This window comes from Mya arenaria, chromosome 15, assembly GCF_026914265.1.
Source record: "Mya arenaria isolate MELC-2E11 chromosome 15, ASM2691426v1".
In the NCBI taxonomy this organism is placed as follows: domain Eukaryota; kingdom Metazoa; phylum Mollusca; class Bivalvia; order Myida; family Myidae; genus Mya; species Mya arenaria.
Window position 1 is genome coordinate 49,044,001 of NC_069136.1, and position 25,007 is coordinate 49,069,007.

General features: G+C 34.5%; 2 protein-coding genes across 2 annotated transcripts; both read right to left on the reverse strand.

Annotated features, from left to right (window-relative positions):
• Positions 1-1,290: 1,290 nt before the first annotated feature.
• On the reverse strand, positions 1,291-5,116 carry LOC128220423 (uncharacterized). The gene is made up of 2 exons (XM_052928802.1): positions 4,843-5,116; positions 1,291-2,176 (listed from the first exon to the last, which is right to left on the reverse strand). Exons 1-2 carry the CDS (start codon positions 5,021-5,023, stop codon positions 1,473-1,475), a joined length of 885 nt encoding a protein of 294 aa, XP_052784762.1. The 5' UTR covers positions 5,024-5,116; the 3' UTR covers positions 1,291-1,472.
• A 3,722-nt stretch (positions 5,117-8,838) lies between these two features.
• LOC128220424 (uncharacterized) lies at positions 8,839-12,351 on the reverse strand. The gene is made up of 2 exons (XM_052928804.1): positions 12,076-12,351; positions 8,839-10,453 (listed from the first exon to the last, which is right to left on the reverse strand). Exons 1-2 carry the CDS (start codon positions 12,254-12,256, stop codon positions 9,750-9,752), a joined length of 885 nt encoding a protein of 294 aa, XP_052784764.1. The 5' UTR covers positions 12,257-12,351; the 3' UTR covers positions 8,839-9,749.
• Between the last annotated feature and the right edge of the window lie 12,656 nt (positions 12,352-25,007).

The following is a 25,007-nucleotide window of genomic DNA, read 5'->3' on the forward strand; positions in this document are numbered from 1 at the left end:
CTTGCCCCCTATTGTGACACCAGTGCAATTAGCAGGAGATGCAGGGGATTATCATGCCATGAGAGTGAAGCAATTTCAGGTGTCCAATATCGTTAATTGAAACTTACAATGACTTCATGTTACGTCATTGCTATTTGTATTTGTCAACATAATAATATTTCGCATTTATGATTCTTGATTCATTAGTACATGTACTTATTGTTTATCCGTCTTACACATAAACGCTTTGTTTAAGAAAACACCATGTGATACAAATGTTTAGCATATTATTATTTTGGCATCACAGTTATGTAAAGAAACAAAATAAGATTAGCTGGCACCAAAATTAGGCTTTGCTTTAAAGATGCACTCTTACTCCCTAATAAGGTTTACCAAAATTAATAATATTGCTTTAATATTCCAAATTGGATGAATAAATGTCAAAAACAATGTTTCTTTTGAAGGATACCGAGTTTTAATTTGGATAAAACACGCTCTCTCAACATTATGAGACTATAGCAGACTTGAGTAAATCTTTTAGCATTCACCAATCATTTAATATTTTTTACGCTTTCTGCTATTCAATAAACGGTTACAATCTTGTAATCAGTAGTTAATATTTTCCATGAATGCATTATTTAGTAAGTAGTTAAAGGTTTATCAGTCAAAATTTATGTTTGTTATACATGTGTATGTATTGATTTTGAATAAGAGTGACACTTTAATAGTTAATTATTAATTTATTCAATGTGATCAATATGATTGCTGCTCAGAGTGGGTAGTGGTGCGAGAATCAACGTCACGGTTCACGTAGTTCACTACATACTGGATCAAAACACTAAGCAGAAAGACCTAGCACTACTTACAACATTCACCTATCTTTTAAAGATAATGTACATATCTGAACTACTTAAAGGCGCTAGACACCAGTTGGTCCAAAAATTATACATGAATTAAAGAATATTTTGCCCATTTGAAATAGCGCATAATGGTCTCCTAGTTTAAAGTGTGTGTATGTAGCATATGAGAGTCACGTAATTAGAACAGATACATATACCGACGCTTTCTTCTAATTAACAGGGATAAACGTGGTGGACAAACCCAGTAAATTTCGATTTGGAAAAATACGCAAAAACTGCGAAAGATACATATGTGGCAAGCGATGTGATACATCAGTAAGTAAGATCCCATGCGTTGTACACAACGACATCAATTTTAAGTTTTTGACAATTTTCTTTTTTTCTTGCAGTTGTATAATCTACTGTCTAGTTCCTTTAAGCCAATAACATTAACTTTGTAACCTTAAAGATATAAAGCATATGTGGCAGAAAAACCGCCTGTTTATTGTACATAGCAATTATGACCATTATCTTCAATACAATGTATTCATTTGCATATTTCTCAGATAATCATGACAAATAATATAAATGGAACGTTTTGATATATGCATTAACTAGTCTCAAAAATATCTCTTGAAAACTCCTTGGAACTGTTTACACAATATTTGCAGTAGTGGCCCATATTTTATCCGTGTTAACAACAATGGCGCATTTGGTAAATAAGCGAATGAGATCTTCTCCTAGCCTTGCACTTTTCATACAAGTTGGTAGTCCTTTGCCTATTGGAAATACAAATTGGCACGCAGAGCCATGGTCAGCATGTTGGAACAGTATCTGTATAATCTTCTCAGCTATCTCTTCGTTCTCGGCTAAAACACTACGCAAACCAAATAAACCTTCATCCTTTTTATGTAAACTGCCAAACCCGACAACTTTGTCTTGTTTTAGTGCTACTAATGTCGTAACATTAGGTCCAACAAAGAAGGCTCGCAGTATTTTTTCTCTGTCTATCGTAGGATAGACGGTTTTATCGTATTGAAGTATCCCTGGCCAGTGTTCGTTTTCAAGGGGCTTTACTTGAATATTGGTGTTGTCTGAGAAGGGCTTAAACTTAATGTCATTATCAATGGTTATTGTAAACCTCACGGTATTTACACCTGGACAAATGAAGCCATATTTCCTGTAGGTATCAGCCATCTCGGGGACGCTGTCCAACACGCCATTTCTGTTGCCCAGGCGTTGCATTATTCCATCTTTAAAAAGTATACGACCAAATCCTTTCCCGCGTAAATCCGCTCGCACTATGTAGTTGTCCACGTATACCAGGTCATTCCCACAGGCTACAGCACTTCCAAATCCTGAAAACACATGAAACATGTTTGTTTTTTATGGAAACCCTTTTGCATCCGCCAATATTGGGCTCACATTTATTACATTTTACACAGTCTTCATACAACTTTTTCATAACTTATCCTCGTTAATAGACAATCCCATAATCGATAATTTGACCGCCGCCATTTTGTTGGTCATCTGACCAGTCAACCATGACAGTACTGAAGATTCTTGAAACTACGAAAATTGACAAATTCAGCATAAATAAACTTTAATTATGAGCGACCCGTGTAGTATTCTTAATTGTTTTTTATAGGCATTTGTATGGAATTGATTAGTTGAATAGCACTATACATATAGTCAGATAGGTATTTGTTTGAATTTAGGAAAAAGTTGTATTCAAAAACGATATCATTAACATTATTTGTTCCAAATACATGTAGGACAACATGATCAATGATTTAATCATTTCAATGCGCACAAAACATGTTTCTAAAACAATAATATGGATGGACATACAATTGAATAAAATGACGACTCAAACAAGTGATATGAACGGTTATAATCTTGTCAACTTTTGTCAATGAATTGGTAGTAGGTTAGTACTAGTACGAGTTAGATAAACTATTTCAGCGGCATTGAAATAATAGTGCCTTTATGATTCTTAAAGAATAATCCTGTAAAAGATATATGGCTGCAGAATATATTATTTCATATAGAATTCTGGAACAATATAATTATAATAACAATAAGTTGTAGTTATCATAGGTTTACTTTTGCTGATTTTTCTTTGGGTTACATTGTTTGTTACATTGGGTTTTAAATAATTAAAAGCAAGTGTGTTCACAAAAAACAAAAGCTGTCAAAGAGACAGCGCGCTCGACTATTCCGCCGCTTTTTAGTGTAAGGATTAAAAAGTGTTGGCGAAACATGCATGGATCACTGTATTAAGTCTCAATTCAATAAATCAAGTAGTTGGTGAGATATTAACCTATATATGTGCTTACACGCAAAACCTTGACCAGAATTCGAATAATTAAGGTGGCAAAATTTATATTATATGCAAGATAGAGTTATCTAACTTGATTAATTAAGAAGATTGAATGGCTAGGAGCCCTTGTAAAAAGTTTCAATGCAATACATGATGTATTTGATGAGATATTAACATAAATGAGGTTACATGCAAAATTTAAATAAGAATTTCTAAAATACAGTTATCTTACTTGGTTATTCAAGTAGGTTGGATGGTTGAGTACCATTGTATAAAGTCTTAATGCGATACATCAAGTAGTTGCTGAGATATTAACCTATGTGTGCTTACATGCAAAACCTTAACCAGAATTTCTAAGTCAAATAATAAAGGCCAATTATTTGCATTATATTCCAATTAGTGTTATATAACTTTATTAATTTAGTAGGTTACATAGTTGGGAATACATATCCAAAGTTTCAATGTAACAAATTATGTTTTTACTGAGATAATTACTTAAATGTGCTTACATGCAAAACCTTAACCAAGGTGACGCCGACGCCTACGCCAGGGTAAGTAGTATAGATCTCCTTAATATTCATCGAATAGTCGAGCTTAAACGGGGAAGTTGGTCACGTTTTGTCAATAACTAGGCCACATCTTGTCAACACCATGGCTTCTACATGTACCCAATGTTTATTATAAACCAACGGTGGGTCAGAAAATGGGTCTCTTATCATCTATATCAGGTGTAAAAGTGTAAGGGTCATGTAAGGGTGAAAGGCCGAAAACTTTCCATTATGTCAGAGAAAGATCAATCCGAGGGACGCAGTGTAAACATGTCAACAAGTTAACGAGGTCCAAATCATGAATTTCATGGCGCTATTATCAACTTACTGGAGACACTGTTACACTTACACCCATTGAAAAGATACTAATCATTTGAATCTCTTCGTCAAAGCAAAATAATTATACATATAATACATATAAATTGTGAATTATTATTTTTATTATTATTTAAAATAACCATTTTTAAAATTTAACTTCTATGGATTTATAACAAGTGCATAATATGCATTATTGTGCAGCTTCCGCTTACGGAAACTTTTAAGTTTAATATTTGTTTTTGTTTCTACTCTTTAAGGGACAAACTGCAACAAATATACAGTTCCTTTTTTCTAAGCGGCTGGGCAAACCTCAGTCACATCTTCATTGGGCATTAAGTTGTTACAACCTAAAATACAACGGAATTTATTAAAAAATAATAATTTATAATTAACTATTAATTTAAATCCAAATAAAGCAAAGTTTCTAAAGTTATTTTTCTTCGAATAAGTGCATGGTTTTACACAATGAAAGACAAACAAGTTTGTCAACACACGTACGTCCTGATTCTACAGTATGTTAATCACACCATACTACTATTTCCTATGACTGTCCATTATGAATATTAGAACAATGACTGTCCATTATGCATATTAGAACAATGACTGTCCATTATTTTAACAATATCTGTCCATTATTCAAATATTTGACAGTCCATTCTTTAAATATTGGACAGTTTGTAAAAATAAAGTACAAAACGCAGTCCAAAAACACATATAGAGAACAAAAAGAACAATGGATTATGTCACAAACATGTTTCAAGTCAGGTAAATATGAAAGTGGCAGAAGTATATTGTACATACATGTATTTAAACTATCATTGCACTTAGCATTTACCTATTGGTTTATCTTCTTTGTCAGCTGCAACCATAAGGCTATTTGGATCAATCTTCAGCTGTGAAATCGCGTCATACGTTGAAAAATCCCAACCATCATCTTTAATCCATGGTTCTAGAACTTGAATCTCCTGCTGCTTTGCCTGACGAATTGTAACATGGTTTTCTGTCGTAATCTCCATCGCTCACTTTATTGGGTCGTATACTACACTGAATACTATCAAATCACGCTAATGTCAAAGTGAAACTTCCTTACCGCAGATCTATACATTATAAACTGGAGTGCAGGCGTTTACACCGTGATGTTTAATCTACTGTAAATATAAACGGAGCATGTACACATAAAAAAGCGTTCCATGATTGCTTTTAATGTCACTCGACATACTCAATGATTTTCTATATTTTTGTGTTTTTTTATTGGTTTTTGCACCATATGTTGTCTTTTTAAAGATGCACTCTTTCTCCATAATAAGATTTACCACAATTAATTAATAATATTGTTTTGATATTCCAAAAAGGATGATTACAAGTCGAAAACAATGGTTCTTATGAAGGATACCGAGTTTAATTCGAAAGAAATGAGCATAAAACACGGTATTTCAATATTATATGACTATAGTAGACCACAGTAAATCTTTTAGCATTCACCAATCATTTAATATTTTTCGCTTTCTGCTATTAAATACACGTTTAAAATCTGGTTATCAGTAAGTAATATTTTCCATAAATGCATCATTTAGTAAGTAATTAAAGGTTTATCAGTCAAATTGATGTTTTTTTACATGTTTATGTATTGATTTTGAATGAGAGTGTCGCTTTAAATAATAAGTTACCACATGTGTTCAATTTGTTTTCTTTAAATTGAGATACAAATGTGTACATGTATTCAGACATTGAATAATCATTAAAGTCGAACTCTTATTTAAAATCAATACATACACCTGTATAACAAACATCGATTTTAAGTGGTGATAAACCTTCAAGTAAGGGTGAAATGCCGAAAACTGTCCATTATGTCAGAGAGTGAATAGTCCGAGGCACACAGTGTCGGGGTTGTTTTTTTCGCTGACATAATGGACAGTTTGAGGCGTTTCACTTACTTAAAACATGTAAACAACGAGGTCCAAATCATGAATTTCATGGCGCTATTGTCAGCTTATTTGACACTGTTACATCATATGAAAATATACTAATCATACAAATCTCCTAGGCAAAGCAAAATAATTTTGTGCTCATTTACGTGTACATATAAATCGTAAATATTGTTTTTGGTTACTATTTGAAATAATTATTTTAGTAACTACCTATATTTACAGCCAATAAAACTGCAGTTAGGCAATCATTGTTTTAGAAGATCAGGCATGTTTAATGCTTTGAATTAGCTGACTGCTTTATCGACGTTTTTGAAAAAAAAATGTTGATAATCGCTTCAATTTGTTAATGTGTGAATAAAAACAGTTAAAATGTCATTGTTTTAGAAGAAAATGCATTATACATGTTTTGAAATAGGATTCAATTAAGGCCGCTAGGCCGCCAGGCCGTTAATTTCACGCCGTCAGGCCGCTAGGTCGCTAAAGTGCTTGATCGACTTTTTTGAAAAAAAAAGTTGAAAAGGCTTCAGAGTGATAATTTGTGCATAAAATAGTTAATTTAAAATTGTTTTAGAATAAAAGGTAAAGAAAAATATTCTGAATAGATAACAATTTAAGGCCGCTATGTAACTATATGAATAAAAAACTTTGATTTATCATTGTTTTTAAAAAAAACAACGCATTAACAATTGCTTGGAAATAGAAACAATAATTAGGCCGCCAGGCCGCTAGGCCGCCAACTTCACGCCGCTAGGCCGCCAGGCCGCTAACTTCACGCCTCTAGGCCGCTAACTTTACGCCGCTAGGCCGCTAGGCCGCTAACTTCACGCCGCTAGGCCGCTAACTTCACGTACATATTAAAAAGAGGGTTTAAAGTGTGGATTTTCTTCAAAAAACTAGTTTTACACAATACAAGAAAATAAGTTTGTCAACACGCGTCTTGATTCTGCCATACTACTATTTCATAAGAACCATTATTTCCGATATTTCGTCATCTTTTTCAGTGAATTAAAACATTTGTATTAACTGTGGTACATATTGGGAGTAAGAGTGTCTTTCTAAAAAACAACAACAGTGTTGCATTTCTATACCCCGGAACTGAATATCAGGAGATATTCGATTAATGGAGTTGGGCTTAAGTGCCATGCCATGTCTTGTCTTGTGCCAATTTGAATAAAACAATCCTTATTTCCGATATTTCATTGCAATAATCATTTTTTATTACTTGATTACCATTAATTACTTAATTTTCAGACGTACTTTCCTGAATTTTAAGTTTTATTCAGTAAACTCATGTTATACCTGGGAGTATGATTTATTATTATTATTATTATTATTATTATTATTATTATTAGTAGTAGTAGTAGTAGTAGTAGTAGTAGTAGTAGTAGTAGTAGTAGTAGTAGTAGTAGTAGTAGTAGTAGTAGTAGTAGTAGTAGTATGAGTAGTAGTATAACTATTATTTTATTATTATTATTATTATTATTATTATTATTATTATTATTATTATTATTATTATTTATTTGTTCCGGGTCATTAATAAGCATTGCAATGAACATATTGTACATATTAAGTGAACTTTGAGCATTTCTAATTCTTCATATCACATCACAAAGACAAAACGTTAACTTTTCTTACAATATATTTCATGAACTTACACAACTTTATAACATAATATTGGTGTCATTTCATAATATGTTTAAGTGCTATTTACTTCTAGTTATTTATAACACGTCGTATTTTATTATCAAAATATCTGCTGCACTCTAACAAATAATGAAATATGATTATTATTACAAAGATGTCATTAAAGTTTATATTCCGCCAGCCTGCAACTTTGATTTTGAGATCAGACAGACAAAGATCAAAGGTCAATGTGACCTTGAGGTAAAATAGTGGTTTCCGCTGACTAATAGAAGATCGCGTGGGCCCAGGAACTACATACTTGGTTTGCTAGTTGGTCTCAACAAGTAGATGACTCCTATTGATTTCGCGGTCAGTAAGTCAAGGTCACAGTGACCTTCAGGTGAAAAACAATTTGTTGGTCAACAGTCCTTACGCCACACTTCTTTCCGCTCAACAACTAAAGAACGCTTGGAACCAGGAACTGTATTCTTGGACCCAGGAACTTCATACTGGGTATGCGGGATGGTCATGACCAGTAGATGATCCCTTTGTTTGTTCCTCTCCAGTTATAAAGGACAAATATCATGTCCATCATTGATTACTTCTCATCTACAACCACACAATGGGGAGACAAGCTCTTTTAAAAAAAAATCAATCTATAATATTATAATTATTTTACTTTTAGATACCGAAATCCGGGTTTTAGTAGGGATCGGTCCTACACCTGTACACATTCGGAACTCCTCAGCCAGTTTATCGAAAACAACCTCGGATGTATGCCGGTACATCAGTTGAAGTAGTTCGTAAATTTTTGAATAATATCATTAATTAAATGTAGTGTTTAAGAGTTGTATTTATTGATCTCAGTTCAAATTGATTGCCAGTGAAGTGTTTTATTGCAAACATAATTAAGATTTCCAAGAGATAAGTCATAAAGTTTAACTGCTAAATAAGATTACTACGCGATCTATTTGCAGCGGACTTAAACGTACCACTTTTTGAGTATGTAAACCGTCCAAATACATCCGAGGTTGTTTTTGAAAAAAATGGCCGAGGAGATCCGAATGACCTGTTCAGTCAAGAAAAAAGAAAAGAAAACAAAACCGTTACCCTACAAGGACTCTTATATAACACTAGGAGATAATTTTACCCTATAAGCCTTTTGGTGAAAAGCGTTACTAACGCTATTTAAAATAGTTGACGTTGAGTCAATAAATGAGCATATAGCAACATTGTCTGAAGGGTACCAGCCGTCAGTATCTTAGTTTGAACAATTCTTATGATTTGCCACACTTTATTTCGTCATAAAAAAATAAATTTACAAAACATGAGCGAGACTCTTTATCATACAATGACAGTCTTTCATTATATTTCATAATTGCCATTTATTTCAATAATTGTAGAACTATGTACACATAATTTGTTTTTTGCAAAACATGAGCGAGTCTCGTGAACATACAATGATAGTCTATTTTTTCATCATTGTCATGTTACTTCAATAAATGCACGTTGTAAAAACGGTTTATACATTTCCTCCTTAGATCAGCACAACATGGCCATATACAAATACAATACATATAATATCTACAATATTACAAACCAGCACTATCTGTCGTCACGAGGCGTTCCATTTCGGATAGTCTACATTCTGAGTGACAGATAGTTGAAGCCAAATGATGTATAAACGTAGGCTTTTCAGCAAACGATCAAAATACTTTTTTATTCAAAAGTTCCTTTATTTTTTTTATACATGATTTAAACAAAATTAGCATTATACATATCTTACCATTCTTGCTTAAAGGTAACTACCTGTCTACTTATACATCCATGCACAAATATTATTATATATAATGGCAACATTGTCAAATATGTAAGAGAAACCATAATCATCTAATAATTTCTAAATACTGGATACCCAATTTTTTACACAATAAAATAATATAATCAGTATTAACTTAAACCAATATTCACGGTGGCACATGGGTGACATACGCAACATTTAATTGGTCACAACTTAGAGAATTGTGGCCACAACTTAGTAACTTAAGGCCATAACTTAGTAAATTGTTGCCACCACTAAGTAAATTGTGGCCACAACTTAGTAAATTGTGGCCACAACTTAGTTACTTAAGACCACAACTTACTAACTTGTTAATTGTATATATGTATAGGTGATACATCCTCAAGCTGTTTACACAATATGCACAGTAGTGGCCCATATTTTATCCGTGTTAACAACAATGGCAGGTTTGGTGTATAGTCGAATGAGATCTTCTCCTTGCCTTGCGCTTTTCATACAGGTTGGTAGTCCTTTGCCTTTGGGAAAGACAAGCTGGCACGCAGAGCCATTTCCAGCATGTTGGAATAACATCTGAATAATCCTCTCAGCTATCTCTTCATCCTCGGCTTGAACACTACGCAAACCAAATAAACCTTCATCCTTTTTATGTAAACTGCCAAACCCGACAACTTTGTCTTGTTCTAGTGCTACTAATGTCGTAACATTAGGTCCAACAAAGAAGGCTCGCAGTATCTTTTCTCTGTCTATCGTAGGATAGACGGTTTTATCGAACTGAAGTATCCCTGGCCAGTGGCTGTTTTCAAGAGGCTTTACTTGAATATTGATGTTGTCTGACAAAGGCTTAAACATAATGTCACGGTCAATAGTGATTGTCAACAAAACAGTTCGTACACCTGGATAGATGAACCCATATTTCTTGTAGGTGTCAGCCATTGCGGGCAGGCTGTCCAAAACGCCATTTCTGTTGACAAGGCGTTTCATTATTCCGTCTTTTAAAAGAATACGACCGAATCCTTTTCCGCGGAAATCCGCTCGCACGATAAAGTTATCCACATACACCAGGTCATTCATACAGGCAATGGCACTTCCAAATCCTAAAAAATATATATCTGAATGCAATGTAATGTAATTCCTGTTCGGTAAAAACTTAATCTTCATCATGTGGTGCATTGGACGCTTTTATTTGCATACTTGGCAGCATAGACAGTCACTTTTATCATCATTTTTTAAAATCATTTTTATATTATAGTTACCCTGATACTGGTTCAGAATGTTTCCTTATAAAATTTAAGTCAAGTTGAATTTGTTTTCAAAACTGTACACATTGTCCAGGTTTAATCGTTGCTTTAAAATAAGTATGTAGGTCAAAAGGTCACAGTCAATGTCATCCTAAAACAAACATTGATATTATTCTCAAACCTTTTCATGTGGTCGAAATTTCATTGCTGTAGCTTAAAAAAAGGTAGGTCAAAAGGTCATAGTTAAGGTCAACATTGAATTTAGTTTTTAAAACCGTACACATGGTCAAAATTTCATTGCTGTAGCTTAAAAAATAAGAAAGTAGGCCAATAGGTCACAGTCAAAGTCGTCCAAGCACTGCATCGATATTTGTTTTCAAAACTGTACACATGTTCCAAATTTCATTGCTGTAGTGTTAAAATAAGAAAGTAGGTCAAAAGAGGTGGAGCCAAGTTTGACCCTAAGGGCATTATTGAACGAAATTGGAAGATGGTCATCATATGATGCTACATGACAAATATCAAAAGTCCGGGCTTTGTAGTTTGAGACATGAGGATTTTGCATTGTTTTCTCTTATATAAGCCTATAGGAAATTCATGACCCCTTTTGCAGGGCCAGTTTTGACCACAGGGACATAGTTTGAACATCTTGGTAGAGGACCACTGTCTTATACTACATACAAAATATCAAAGGTCTGGGCCTAACGGTTTGAGACAATTTGGGTTTTTAGATATTTCTTTAAGTCAGTCTTTAGGAAACTTGTGAACCTCGGGGCATGGCCAGTTTTGACCCAAGGTGCATAATTTGAACAAACGTTCACAAGCAATTGTGTACAGACAGACACATAAACGACAGACACTGAGCTATCGCATAAGCTCTTTTGGCCTTTGGCAAGTAGACCTAAATTTGACAATTTATCTTCTACTGTAATGTTCACCTCTTAAACAAAGGCAAGGGAGAGTAAAAAAAACACACAACAACTTCAAACTATATAAATAGGTTGTCTCTCTTAGATTGTAATTGTTGACCTGGCTACAATAGCAATTTTTTTTTAACTTCAATGGCCATAATAGAGTTTTGCATGGGCGGGTCTGGCTGGTTTTTGAAAGGAACCGAGCTCTTATTCTTATCTAACTATTGTATATGTTTGATGGAGACGGTATGACGTGCACAAGCACTTGTTTACAGACGAACGGACGCAAGGACGCACATACGACGTACTACGCAGCATTGCATAAGCCTTTTGCCAGTAGAGTGGTAACCCTTAAAAATTGCATGTAAGTATGTGTTTGAACATTTTATTTATTGTTTAATATTTAATTTAGAAGCTAAATATAAAAGGCTTTGTTCTACAAGCCAAAATATGTCAAAATATGGGTCATCAAAAAAATGAAGGTCATATCATGTCAAGCAGAAGGTTGCAAACTGACTGCACACACCATTATTATGACCATTTAAACTTCCGTGTATCACTTACCTACTGGTTTATCATCTTGGTCAGCTGCAACAAGCAAGCTATTAGAGTCAATCTTCAATTGTGACATCGTGTCATACGTTGAATGATCCCAACCTTCATCTTTAATCCAGCGCTCTAGAACTTGGATCTCATTTTGTTTTCCTGGACGGATATTCAAATGATTTTCTGAAACGAACTCCATTGCATTATTTTTACTGCACTAGACCATTATCAGTCGATTTGATTGTAATTCTTCAGCCTTTTCACAACGCAAAAGTAAACAAGTTAATCTGAAACGAAGGTATGGTGGCATGTTACTGCCGTAAGACAACCTGAAACCGTTCACTAATTGTTTCGTGTTAATCGGGCGATACTATTCCACGGTCCCGGTCTAATCTGGTTTCTCTTTTACAAATTTTTATAGTAGGTATCGGCCATGATTGAGAAGGTGTAAATGACCGGAAGATAACAGGATTACAATTGATTAAAGTTGTTAAGAAAACAAAACAACATATTTAATATCAATAAAACAAATAATTATTAAACAAATAATAATTAAAGCATATACAATTGTCAATTTTGTTAACCAGGCATCGGCAAGACAATCCGTTGCCTGACGCTATACATTATTTCAATTCTTAGGGACCGGGAATTAGGAGGCCGGATGATACGGCGAGAGACCGGGAAATAGTATCGCCCGTGTTAACCCTTAATTTCCACTTAATAAGTAACATAATAACTAGTTTACTAGGATAAGATTTGTGTTTCCACCTATTTTTAAATGCATTCCAGATTCGGGCACTTCCAGGTCACCTATTTACGATAATAATCGAGTTACCACTTACTCAATTAAATTCGCAAATCATAAGTTTGCATAAATATATTTATAGATAACTGGCAACACGAATCTCGTCTTGTTAACCAGTTATTATATGTTACTTACTAAGTGAAAACCGCAAATCATAACTAGATATCTAGTTACTGCCAGAAATGCATTTATATATATATAAGTGGTAACACGAATCTTATCTAGTCAACCATTTATTATGTTACTTAATAAGTGGATTTCGCAAACCAAAACTAGATAACCAGTAAGTGTCATGCAGCATGAAAAGGTAACAGATGGCAGTTCTGGGCTTCCTCAATCCTGTTTTTAGTCTAATGTTATTTATCTTACCGAAAAGTTTTCGCGAATATTAACTATATAGCTAGATAAGTATCGCGGAAATTGAGGTGTTTACACGAAACAATTCGCGAACGTTATCATGTTATCTTACGGCGGTAACAGGCCACCATACGAAGGAAGTACGAATACAGTGGTGATTTTTACCTACTCACCGGTTGGAGTGACAAACGATTTTTAGCTTAACCACATGCGTTAACTGATAATAAAGTTCCTCATAGATAATATCGTATTATGACAAGTGTTCGGAATATCAAACAATATGGACCACTAGCGGATCCAAGGGGGTGCAACCCCGGCGCCCCCCTCCCCCTTAAATTGACCGAGTTTACTTTTTTATTTTAATGTAGGTAAAAAAGTAATAACATACGTCCAAACGGCACAATTTCGGACTAGACGTATCTAAAAATGTCTAGGAGGAGACTCCTGCCAACATTTTAAACCAAAAAAAATCGGTTCTGAGGGAAGCCGGGGTGCAATTCAAAAGATTAATTACGCCCCTAAGTTACGCCCCCTCTAATATCAAATCCTAGACTCGCCCCTGTGGACTATGTTTCTAAAAAGAATCCCTACAAGAAGAATTCCTATAGGGAGACTGGTTTTTATACAGAAATGTACATTCTTCCAAAAATGATATTAATCGACAACGAAGACCCAAACAACACCGTACAAGCTAGCATTTATATACTGCATGATATTGTGAAGAATATTGTTGAAATAAATGTATGTATATACATATTATTTGTTGAGTATTATAGAACATAACCAATTAGGTTAAACGAGTGACATATGATATATTGCAAAGTTGTTTACATATATCTAATACAGCTGCACATTGTGAGTCATTCCATATATGGAAGTCATTTAAACTGGCGTTTTCATAAATGTAATGGTATAAGTAATTATGCCTCAGATAGAATGGAAATTGTGGAATATTGTGAAAAAGAAATACAATAAATGGTTGTTCGACTTATTAACTTGGCTGCAGACCAACTACGTGAATGAATCTAACTACCTTTCATCACTTCCTTAAGTTTGTATTTATCGAAGGGTAAAAACTAACCAGGTCTCTTGTTTGTTTAAAGTCGAACCAAAACCAAGTGTAAACTGAATCAGTATTGAGGTAAAGCGCTCCGGACTCAGTGTGTAAATCAAAGCACTGATAGTGCTGAATGGCTTGAGCAAAGACCGTCACCATCATCATCATCACAACTACCATCCTGAGCACCATCGTCTTACCGTTATAATTCTTCATCATCTTCATTATCATCATTCAGATTTCAACCAAACCTGTGTACTAAGGTGCTATTAGGTTATGCCTACCAGCCGAAATCTCAAGAGAATATGAACACTTATAGTGTAAATGATACTGTTTGTATTCCAAACATAGCTTGCTACAAATTAATTTCTTATATTGACCAAAAATCCGTAGCAATGTTATATGGAATTGAACATGATTAAAATGTTCATAAAATATAAGACGTACATACGCAAGGATGGATGATATTTCAACTTGCACAACAATACAAAGCAATGCAGAGGAAAATTACCCAGATTAAAATTGTAAGAAGATTGAGTATGAACGCCAATATATGTTTGCAAAAATTCTTACTATCTCCTAAAAAGGACATACTAAGTCATAATTTTGACTCACTTGTGCCTAATAAGGAGATATTTGCTCATTATTATGACTTTCTTAGACATAATTAGAGGATACTATCTCAAAATTACGACTTGCAATTTCTTTTTAACGACTTTCTTTTTCCGAATTGGGAGATTTTTACTCATAAATATGACTTACTAAGTCCTTATTACAACTAAAATCTTTTAAGGTTATTCTAACTTTAGCCGCTGTAAAAATCCCTATGACTGAAGTTTATAATGTTTCGTTTGAATCCGATTTTAATAATTTTAGTTTGCAATATGATTAACAAGTCGACAAGTCGCTAAGTTTGCATCGTTTCTATCTCATAGTTTAGAAGCCAGTGATTCGAGACCCACTCTAGCCACATATTTTGTGTACATATGTACAAAATGTTATTATTTGAAAGGCATTTAAGTATTTATAATCTGAAAAATATTAACGATGAAAAAATCAACCCTAAAATGCAATACATTTGTTTAAAAATACTCTTTGTGTATTTCGATATGTGACTTACACAATGCGATGGGAAAAAATCTGTCAAATTCAAAATTATTTTCCCACATTCCCAAGCAATCAATACAAGAACATATTAGAATCGATAACAATCAAGCAATGATGCCTTTACCATTTTTAATCAACACAGCATAATGAAGAACAGATAGCACGATATGAAGTAGTCATACACACATATATAGCGGGAAGTAGTCACACACACACACACACATATAGCGGGAAATAGTCATACACACACAGGTAGCGGGATAGGAAGTAGTCATACACACACATATAGCGGGAAGGTGTCATACATAGACAGGTAGCTGCGTGTCGCGTAATGCCACCGTTCACTTAACTTTCGTGATAGTTCTTAAGTTCACAACCAACAACAGTTCCCGTGTTTTAAAGTCTTTATTCATATTCTGTTCTTTCTTAAATATCATATAGACTATAAGTCTATTCCATGCCCAAAACCTCCTCTCTATTAACATTACAACATGTGTTCATATATACTACTTTTTTTTGTCTAGCTCGTGACAGGTGTGCATATTTAATTTCTTGTTATACTAGTATACAAAAAGAACGTATTCTACAGTCATGAACTGTCAAGCTAATTGGACTAATAGCCAGCGGCTGTCAACAGCTAAGTGAATCTACATTTGATAATCATGATGAATTATTTGCTTTTTGTTCCAAATAAACTTTGAATCTACTATTGATTTTTGTTATTACTTTAAAGAGTTTCAAACGTAACTTTTATGTTACGTGACACTTTAAAGTGTTTATACGTAACTACGTTAGGTGACATTCGTCCGATTTTTCTTAAAATAAATATTTCATCATGGGAATTATTTCATCGTACTTAATATACTTTAATTCAATTTCACTTCGAGATCTGGAACCAGAGAAAATAAAACAAAAATTGTTTTGTTTTGCCACCAATAACCCTTGCGTTATACTTTTTATCACAATTTAATTTTTCATCACCATCTAATTTAACAAGCGCCAATTTAAATCTAACAAGCGTTGAAGTTCAACGCGTTCGTTCCTGCCCTTATCTTATTTTAGGAAGTGTCATAAAAAGGTGCGAATTACTTCGGTAAAGATCGGAGAAATTATCATTACTCAAACCCGCAGGGTTAATTGGTGTCAAGGTTAATTGCTCGTGAGGATGATGACACTTGCTAATGATTAGGTGTCAACAGGAATGGTGTTAATGGAGACTCCTGATCAGAGAGAAATACTCTTCGGTATTTTAACTTGATAAAAACCCGTCAACTATAATTGATTAATGATAAAGTAGATGATCGGAAACAAAAAATATTTTTTTTTAGTGAATATGAAGGTACGGTTTTGTTTTGTTTTTTATATGAACAATGAAGAAAACAATAATACATGCAAATAAGTTATACCCGAAACCAAATATGAAAAATAATCAATAGAAACAAACACAATACACTAAAACAGAAATAAAAAATCATAAATGAAGCCAACACTTTGTAATAGGTCACTGAATTAGTCCCTAGTCGACACTGTTGACGTCTACGGTACTGTTCGTGGATGGTTACCGTGGGCGGTCACTCGAGCATCCGGTGCACGTCCATGTGAGCGGCAATACCGGAAGGACGGGCGAAGCTGCTGGTCCTTGGGGCGGCAGCTCGAGATTCGCTGTGGCACGTGTCCAAACGCTTTGGAACACGGCCGTTTTCCTGGTGAGGGCTCTCACCGACCTGCGAGAAACTGTGGCCTCGCAGCAGCAGACGCAGACATGGACCTGGCGTTGAGCCGCTACGATAATAGATAAACAATTCTTATGTACAAGTCCATTAATGATGTCCATCACTATTGTGGTATCGTCGGCTGACGATCTGTTTAGTGACATTTCAGAAGTCCCGGTGGCTGTCAACAATTTTAATTGTGGCCCTCAGGGTTTAAATCCATCCGATCCAAGCAGGGATAAAGTCTTTTGATGGTTTCGGACATCGGGGTTGATTGGTTGCAGATACCCGGTTTTTCAGGCCTCGCCTCTGATTGGGCGAGAGTAGATTCCTCACTGGCCTTGTAGACCACCTGACTGTATTGTGGGTGGGGTTTGGGACGCGATCGGTCAGGAAGACATTGGAGAAAGGCAGAATGATATTTACAAAGAATGAGAACGGTCACACTGACAAGCAGAACACCAGCTGCTATGATTGTAATTAATGTCCATAGTGGCCACCCAGAGGATACGTCAAGGACTCAATTAGGTAAGTAAATTAATTTATTCATTAAAGCTCTTATGGGAAGTTCTTGTATCTGTTTCAATTCATCAGGCATTTCAATTTTTGAGACGTTAGTAAGAATTTTATGGAGAGGATCCCAGATTTGAAGTGATGTTAAATTGGGAAGTACTTGATAATGTTCATAATTATTTAATAGCAGTCTTGAACTATTTGTAAACCATGATCCCAGTGTAAAATGTTCATTATACGCTTTGCAGTTCATTTGCAACGATAGCAAACTTAAAGGAGCTTCTGTCTTTTTGCTATGAGTTTGAATGGAGTTTTGGCATATGATTACAAATGTTAAGTCAGTTTTGGAAGCGATCATCCAAATACCATCATATAGATATTCCGCGGCTGGTAGGCGTTTATTTGGTCTTGTTATGGTAGAGCATTGACTTTTGACTTTATTGTCTTGTTTCATAAATAAGGCGGTAATACAGAACTGGGATAAACTCATTTGATAAAGCGCCGAGCGAACTTCGCAGAATGGACTAATGCTTTGTACACAAGATTGTAATTCCAATTCAGTTAGGATGGAGAATTGAGTGCTTTCTTTATTAGTAATCATTCGCGTAGAATCCAAATCGTAACGAGCTGTCATACTGATATTGTCTGCTTGTGTAAGACTGCGGTTTCTACTAATGAAAGGTACATCTAAATTGTAGGCTTGATATAATTCATATTGATTGTTCAGAAAGTGGAATCTTGATCGTTACAATTATATGGTCATTATACATTATTGTGTTACATGAGAGGATTTGATAGAATTTCCAAAGTTGTGTTTGAGGATCGGCAGGAAGGGTATATTGTTGCGGTAAATTCGAGACTATGTCTAAAAGTATTTCTCTCAAATGTAATGGTGATATCAGGCTTGGGAATACTTTGCGTGTACTAAGCATATCTAACTTAAATCTAAATTCATCCAAATACATCGTCGCGTGCATTACTAATTGTTTTATTTCTTCAACAATGAGTTTTAAATTATTGTAGTTAATCGCGTATCCTTGCACCATTTCAAGTTGCTTTTCTATTCTACCCTGCCAACGTGACATTTTTATATTAACCATTTTTAATGCTTCGATTAATTTATTGATTGATTGCCTATTTTCTGATATATGGGATTGAGATACGTTGGCCTAAAGTTTGTAAATCTGTATAGCTATTTAATACTTTCGCGTAAGTGTCCTGTACATTTCCCAAATCTAATTGAATGTTCCTAATTGTTTCAATATATGTGTCCTTATCAGTATACCGATCATTTTCCTTAAAATGCATAATAACCTGATTAGCCATTTCGGTAGAATTTATTAATCTCTGATCAACTTGATCAAGAAAGTTTGCAAACACCTTATTGTCAATTACCAGTGCTAATTGCCAGTGTGACTTAGTTATTGAAATATAAGTTTTTGAAATATGACATTATCGTATATCTCAAAAGTATCACTCATGCCAATCGCGTACCAGAGTACAAGGTAATTAAGGTAATTCATCCTTGTTTCTGAAAATAGATGATTAATATAATTGATAACAATCAATCATGAATAATCGATGTGTAGATATTTACAGTATTTACAAACAATTACAGTATTTTCACACAATGCACTTATACAGTGCGAAGTCTTCTACATATGTCAACATTCTTAAAGCAACTCGTAGTCGCAAGTCGTAGGTGTCTGATGTTTAGCACATCGTACTCATAAGACAGGAATTGTGATTACAGCATAACGGACAAACATTTTAACATTGTTTTTATCGCGTTCTTTTTATGCCTCGACTCCTTCTTACATTTTTCAACATTAAGTGGGTGAGCCTCAATATTCATTGCTTCATCGTCGCTAGACTTAGGGGTTATCAGAATCAATATGATTTGTATATGCGGGTGGGTTATTTAGATTGATGCCGCTCATAAGGGATTCAGAATCAGAACTGCTTAGAGTATCATTCGTCACCTCTGTTGGTATTTCTGTGACTTTAGATTTATTTCGTAGAATCTTTTGGAGTTCTGCGAGGGGTATTTCATTTTCACTATCAAACTCTGTGCCAAATTCTTGCTTAACCCTTTTTGTTATAGGAGGTAAATTAAGTTGATGGGGTTCTGAATTAATGGGCTCAGAATCATTTGAATCAGAACTTGATAAATCACTTGGTGGGACGACATAGTTTGCTCTTCGTATAGGTCGTTTATCAGTTGTTTTGGGAATTGGCCATTCGTCAATTTTTGCATGTCGTATTTGTTCAGCGTGCACTTTAACGATATAGTTATCAAGTTGGTTTTTTATTAAGTATGTTAGTGGTGATTTCTGTTCGATTATACGATAATATGGTTTCCATTTAGCCTCCAACTTATTATGTCTTTGAAAGTTCTTATAGTAGACAGGGTCATTTAAATTAAAGCGTATGTTTTTGGCATTCCTATTTGCATACTCTACTCATTTTCGTTTAGATTTTTTAAGCTGTCTGCGGACTTCTACAAATGCTTTATGTTGTGAATTTAGCATGATTTTATAATATTGTTCTCCATGGTATTTCCTTCAGGGCTTAAGTAGATTATCGATTGGAAGAACCGGATCTCGATTAAAAAGAAGGAAATAGGGTGAATGTTTAGAACTCTCTGATGTTGAAAATCTCATTGCGGCCAAGGTCATGTTAAGATGTACATCCCATTGTCGGACATTACCCTCTACTAGTTTTGATAAAATGTTATTGATAGTGGCATGAGATCTTTCATTTTGACCGTTTGCCTGGGGATTATAGATGGAAGTTTTTACATGATCTATATTTAATTCTTTCAGAACGGCCTGGAAAGCACCGCTAGTTACTTCGCTACCATTGTCGGAGACTAAACGAAGGGGAGTTGAGTATCTACAACAGATTTCTTCTACCAGTAAGTGTATTAAGGTATCTGCACTTTTGTCAGGTGCTGGAAAAGCCTCTACAAAGCCTGAATACATATCTAAGAAGCAAATAATGTAGCAGTTCCTACTGAGTGTAAGTGGCAATGGTCCCTGGACATCTACAGACACTACTGAGAATGGGTATGGTGCCATGTTCAACCGGTCTTGCATGGGAGCTTTTATTTTTGTTAAATTCCGACTTTGACAGGTTACGCATTTTTCAACATAAGTGTAATTCTTTAAACAGTCCAGGCTAAAAGTATTTTTGTTTAATGGTTGAAAATAACCTTTGGCTACCCGGGTGCCCGTTATTATCATGATATTGCGTAATGACTAAAGGTGTTAAATGGCTGAGAATCCGTTTATAAGTAAAGAAAATTGCCCTTTTTATACAAATTGTTTTACTGAATCGAAATTTTATTGTGGCCATTTTGGACGCCGTCTTGGATTCGGTTCACCACACGCGTTAGAAAAGAAATAGGCCACCACTTCCATATACTAAAGTAGTATAGTTTTTTTGCCAAAAGCTTTGATATGTAACATTGCTTGTCACTCTCTCACAAATCTCTTTAGGAGGAACACAGTTGCCATGGCATCAAAAGAACTTTTTCTATACATAAAATGTTTGAATTGTATATTTTTTGTAAGATCTAAGCAAAAAGTAATTTTCACAAAAAAATGTATTAACTGAGGTCATATATATTTAGAGAGAGGATAAAAGTCAGTTAAAGATCGTTATACATTTCACCGAGTAAGCCGAAACGCCTTATTTACTTCTGGTGTTCACGAGGTGATATAACTGAAACAAACAGTGTTTCTTTTTATTTTATGCCTAAAAATGTTATAAAATGACATTTAGTCGTTTTGACATTTTCAGAAAATCGTGCCGTAGTCCATGCGAATGAAGCGTCATATCGAAAATGGAAATTATTTTCCAGCTCTTTGCGCACTGACGTTTGATTTGGAAATGAGAGCTGGCTTTTATTTAAAAACAGTGAACAATATCAAAATATTATTTCACAGTCACAAACAGTGATCTAATGAACCTGATCCTTAGCATCTACTTACTTTCTTAGAGACCAATGGCTTCCTTAGCCACCAAAGACTACCTTAGAAACCAAATATTCCTAGCATCCACTAACTTCCTTTGTAACCAATGACTTCCTAAGCAAGCAATTACTCTTTTAGGAATCAATGTTTCATAAGCAACCAATATTTTCTTAGCAATATCCTACATTCAGAGCGACCAATTTATTCATTAGCAACATATGACTCCCTGTTATTTTTGTAACAAACACCACATTGACCTCCAAATAAGACCAACTGGAGAGTTGGTATGAATGCGTTGGACTTGAATGACATTTGCAAAATGATTTCTTAACTTTAGAAAAAAGGAATACAGAGTACTTTTTAAATGCACACAGTCGCCATTTTGAATTAGATTCACTTCTTAAAACTACAAGTGTTAGTGTCATTCGAAAACTGAAAGTACATTTCGGTAGGCTCGGTAAGCCTGGAAAAAAATGAAAACAGAGAATTGCCTACAGTTATCGTCAAGAGAAATTTGCAAAAGTATGGATTATTTAAGCCCAAATTATTCTAGTTCAAATGGTTTGAGTGAATGCTTTGTGAAAATTGCTAAACGCGTTGGGAAAGGCAATGGATGCAAACGCAGATCCATATCAGTCTCATCCTGTGTATGGAAACAGCTCGTTGCAGGTGGTTATTTTCCAGCACGATTAATTATAGGTCAGTAAATGTTAAAAAACGTAATCCAACAATACAACAATAGGTCGTACTCAGTTCAAACACCAGATGGTGCGATTTATCGCAGTAATAGGACCTTCCTAAACAAATGTATAAATATCAAAGAGCACTCAGGTAGCTCGAGTTATGTGACAAAATATGGTCGGAAGGTAAGACAACCTCTTTTAAAACAAAATGAATTTTCTTTAACTATACTACTTACATGCGCCTGCCCCGCTAGCCCTTTCGCTTATCATCTCAGTTAAATTAAGTATTCGAAATGTATATGCACATGTTGTGTTAAAAAGAGTCTTAGTATGTTATACTAATATATATGCAAAAAGCTACAGAAACATGCTCAGTAGCAAAAAGTTTAAACATAAACCTGGTTTAGTGGCAATGGGTAACGCCAAAGACATAGAACCCAAATTCACAAACAAGAAACATAGAACAGCACACAACTCTACACACAGCACAGTGCATAAATACTATATATATTTATAATTGGTATGTTTATCAAGAATTGTTAGGTACCGCTTTGGAATGGTCAGTAAAATGTAAATTTACTGGGGGTTTAAACCAGTTTATGTGCACAAACCTCACTCTTATCCCAACAATTCTTAATAAAGATAAAACGCAAAAGATAAATCTTATCAAAGTATACATTAACTTGAGGAAACTTATCAATAAAACAAATAATAATAAAAAACGAAAAGGTAAACCCCAAGTACTTCAATGATAAGAGATCCTAACTCTATCTGCAGACGGAGGGAAACAATTCAGAGCACCTAATGCAAATACTTTTCAAAGATACGATGCAGTAATCGTTAGAAACCAAAAACATCACACACAGTCTGCCTTAGAAACTAAAAGGTTTAAAACTGTGTGATCATAGTTCAACACCTCAATAGATCATAGTTCAACACCTAACACCTCAACTTCCATTTCTTAAATGAACTGCCTTTCGGCAATTACGGTTATCATCCGATGAACGCAACATCTTCGGATATGTTCTGATCGCGAATCATCGGATATGAATATAAATGGAAATGGTTAATCTTGTTATTGTTTTTATTGTGTCACCAGGTCCCTTAAAATAATTCAATATTTTAGAAAGTGTTAATGTATGATATGTTAAATGTATTGTTGCCATTAGAGTTTCAATTTTACATTTTAAAGTGATTTCAAGTGGTTGATCTTTTCCCGCGTTATTGTGACTTCCTTTGAAAAACTGTTTCCGCTTACGGTCGGGTCGTTCTATTTATAGAATGTGCGAGATATTTTAAGTTTATCTTAAATGAAATGAAATATATTTTTTAACAATTCTTTGTGGAAATTTAAGTAATAAACTACGGGATTGATGTCATTATCTGGGATATGAACGCAATTGGGCTGGTCAAAGTACGCGTTGAGTCGAACTCAACAAACTTTAACCATCCCAACTGCGTTCATACCCCGATAATGACACCAATCCCGCAATTCACTCCTTAAATAATATACAAGCATAAATACAAACTGAAACCATAACTTAATTCGCCAATACCTCGATCATTTGGACGAAAAACATCCTGGTGAGTCACATATTTAAGTTTAATCTATCTTTAAATTTTATATTCATATAACATTTACCGATTGGTTTATTGTCTTTGTCCGCTGCAACAAGCGTATTTTGTGCTTAACTCACAATAGGTTGCGCATTCCGTGCGATATAAAAAGAATAACTCTGAGTATACAGTTCCCTGTAATATTGCACACAAAAAGTATCATAAATGTGGAGGGTCACTGCAGCTGCCCTTATTAAATACATGACCAATGAAATGCCGTAACACTCTACCTAATCCCCAAGCACTGAATACACCAGTGCTAGCAGCGCTTTGATTTCTAAAAGCGGTATTTTAATTATATCGAGTTTATTTGTGTTTGAACCGTGAATGGAAATTATTCGTAAATGTACATTTGAAACTCCTCGGCCATTTTCAATCGAAGAATGTGTGTCAGATGTTAAAAAACATAAGATGATATGCTTCTGTGACGTCTCGGTGCCTGAAAATGATGCATCTGGTTCAGTTTAGAACACAATCATAACTGTCGCTCCCGTTAGTACCTGGGGCCTATAACAAATTCTAATCCATAATCCTTAATCCCAGTTTGCACATCTCTTTAATCATTACAATGTCATTAGTGTCTATTATCGTACACATTTCGGACTGAATGCAAAATTCTATGGTGACCAATGACAGCATTTTTAAAAATGTCTTGATTTATAATCAGGATCACAGTAGTAAGTTTTATGCACATTGTCGTTGTAACTATGTGTACTAAAAGTCTTGTGAATCACTTCAACAATACCTATGCTTTTACTTATAGCCAATATTAGTTTTCGCACAACCGCAATGTCAAGAAAATGATGAAAATTATTTCCATGAAAATATACTGTATCGGTGCCTAACTTCAAAGAGAGTGAAATTTTCTAAATAGAAACTTCACACACTTTTTTCAATCTGAATTTTGCAAATTTAGGTTACATAACCTATACGGGGAAATTAATTAATAGAGTATAACCTTCACTCCGTATCATGGATTAATGTGTTGAAATATAAAAGTATAAACATATATAATATAACGTTATTCTTCATTAGGGGAAGTATAATTGTAGTTGCATAAAAGTTGTACATTTTATGGTAGTATGTAATCGGACGCATATTTCATGACTTACAATTATTTTG

Excerpts from the sequence above, each read along its gene's own strand:
- LOC128220424 (XM_052928804.1), bottom strand. The coding sequence starts at position 12,256 with ATGGAGTTCGTTTCAGAAAATCATTTGAATATCCGTCCAGGAAAACAA. Across the intron at positions 10,454-12,075 it reads CCAAGATGATAAACCAGTAG|GATTTGGAAGTGCCATTGCC; the intron begins GTAAGTGATACA and ends TATATTTTTTAG.
- LOC128220423 (XM_052928802.1), bottom strand. The coding sequence starts at position 5,023 with ATGGAGATTACGACAGAAAACCATGTTACAATTCGTCAGGCAAAGCAG. Across the intron at positions 2,177-4,842 it reads CAAAGAAGATAAACCAATAG|GATTTGGAAGTGCTGTAGCC; the intron begins GTAAATGCTAAG and ends ATGTGTTTTCAG.